The sequence below is a fragment of the Loxodonta africana genome, chromosome 9, assembly GCF_030014295.1.
Source record: "Loxodonta africana isolate mLoxAfr1 chromosome 9, mLoxAfr1.hap2, whole genome shotgun sequence".
Classification (NCBI taxonomy): domain Eukaryota; kingdom Metazoa; phylum Chordata; class Mammalia; order Proboscidea; family Elephantidae; genus Loxodonta; species Loxodonta africana.
Window position 1 is genome coordinate 53,534,074 of NC_087350.1, and position 1,822 is coordinate 53,535,895.

At 42.3% G+C, this 1,822-nt stretch overlaps 1 protein-coding gene across 1 annotated transcript; it reads right to left on the bottom strand.

Annotated features, from left to right (window-relative positions):
- Nucleotides 1-308: 308 nt before the first annotated feature.
- On the bottom strand, nt 309-1,503 carry LOC100669084 (olfactory receptor 1J21-like). Its single transcript, XM_064291487.1, has one exon. The coding sequence runs from the start codon at nt 1,492-1,494 to the stop codon at nt 556-558; it is 939 nt and encodes a 312-aa protein (XP_064147557.1). The 5' UTR covers nt 1,495-1,503; the 3' UTR covers nt 309-555.
- Between the last annotated feature and the right edge of the window lie 319 nt (nt 1,504-1,822).

The window sequence follows — 1,822 nt, forward strand, 5'->3', positions numbered from 1 at the left end:
CTAAGAGATTCTTTTGGGACCATTAAATCCCTATCTAATCTGGCCTGTCCGAGAGCACACAGGCTTTGTACGGTTCTCGAAGGAAGTGAAATAGTTCTCTGGAGAGAGTCATAGGTGTTCTCAGTAAGAAGTCATCAGCATAGGCAAAGATTATTAATGCCACAGGAATGTGAGAAATGTATCAGTTGACTTTGTGAAAGAAACCAGTCCAAAACACAGTGGCTTAAAACAACAATCATTTTATTTGCTCGCAATTCTATGGGTCAGCTGAGCAGCACAAGACAGGGGTGAATTGTCTGTGGCTGAATTTTCTAGAAATTTTCCATAAAAACTGTAGGTCTCACTTGGTATGGCCAGGATGGTTGGGACAGCTGGAACATCTATTCCTGTGTTCTTTCATTCTCTATTAGACTAGCATGTGTTTCTTCACACAGCTGTATCTGGATTCCCAAAGAAAAAGTCACCATCCACAGCTTTTTTTCAAGACTCTTAACATGTTTGCTAACATCTTATTGAACAAAACAAGTCAAAACACCTATCTAAATTCAGTGCACACTATGGTGAAAATGCACACCTATTGAGTATATTTCCCAGAGCTCCTTTCATGTCCCGATTTCTCAGACTATAGATAAAAGGATTTAGCATGGGAGTAACCAGAGTGTATAATATGGCCACAATGACGTCTTTGTCATTGGAGTCTCTGGATGAGGGGAAAAAGTACAGTCCAATTATAGCCCCATAATATAGAGACACCACAGAGAGGTGGGAGCCACAGGTGGACAAGGCTTTGCAGACTCCCTTGGTTGAGGGGACTCTCAGGATAGTGGCTCCAATGCGACCATAAGAGACCAGGATGCATAAGAATGGAAGAGTAATCACCAGGACACCAACAGTGAGGATAACCAACTCATTAGTTGAGGTGTCTGAGCTGGACAGCTTAAGTAAGGCAGAGAGGTCACAGAAGAAGTGGGGGACAATGTTGTCTCCACAGAAAGAGAGATGGACTAGGAGCAGTGTGTGCAATAGAGCACTGGCAAAGGATAAGACCCAGGATACAATTACTAGCAGGAAACATAGGCTTTGACTCATGATAGTGGTATAGTGGAGGGGGTGACAAATGGCCACGTACCTGTCATAGGCCATTGAGGTGAGAAGGAAGCTGTCAATATCACCAAAAAATAAGAAAAAATACACCTGAGAAATGCACCCAGCGTATGAGATGGATTGTCTCTGTGTTTGCATGTTCATCAGCATCTTTGGTGCTGTGACTGATGAGAAAGAGACATCAGTGAAAGCCAAGTGGCTGAGGAAGAAGTACATAGAGGTGTGGAGGCGAGAGTCCAGCCTGATGAGCAGGATGATGAGTAGGTTCCCCAGCACTGTGATGAGGTACATGCCCAGGAACAGGGCGTAGTATACGCCCTGATGCTCCGGCCAGATGGGGAGCCCTAGGAGGAGAAATTCAGACACATTGCTCTGATTATCCCTCCTCATCCCGTTCTTCTCTTTTGCTGTAGACCAAAAAAGAGATGGCAATATAAAAGAATAAGAAATCATTATGATGGTCGTATAATGTGAACATGTATTTGAACTATTCAGTGTATGAATCTTGAATATCTCATGCTTTTTATTCCACTAATGAGAGTCAGTAACAGTCTGACCATGAGCTAAAAATCAACAAAAGCTATTTTGGAGGAACCTTGAAACATCAGAATGATTTATCTGATTACCAAGTTTCAAATTTAATATTAAGAAACAAGGGTACAAGGCTAGGCAACTAACCAGTTGTTACTAAACTACTAAAAAACACCGTTGCCATCTA

Bases quoted from the DNA above. Each gene is read 5' to 3' on its own strand.
- LOC100669084 (XM_064291487.1), bottom strand. From the start codon at position 1,494: ATGAGGAGGGATAATCAGAGCAATGTGTCTGAATTTCTCCTCCTAGGG.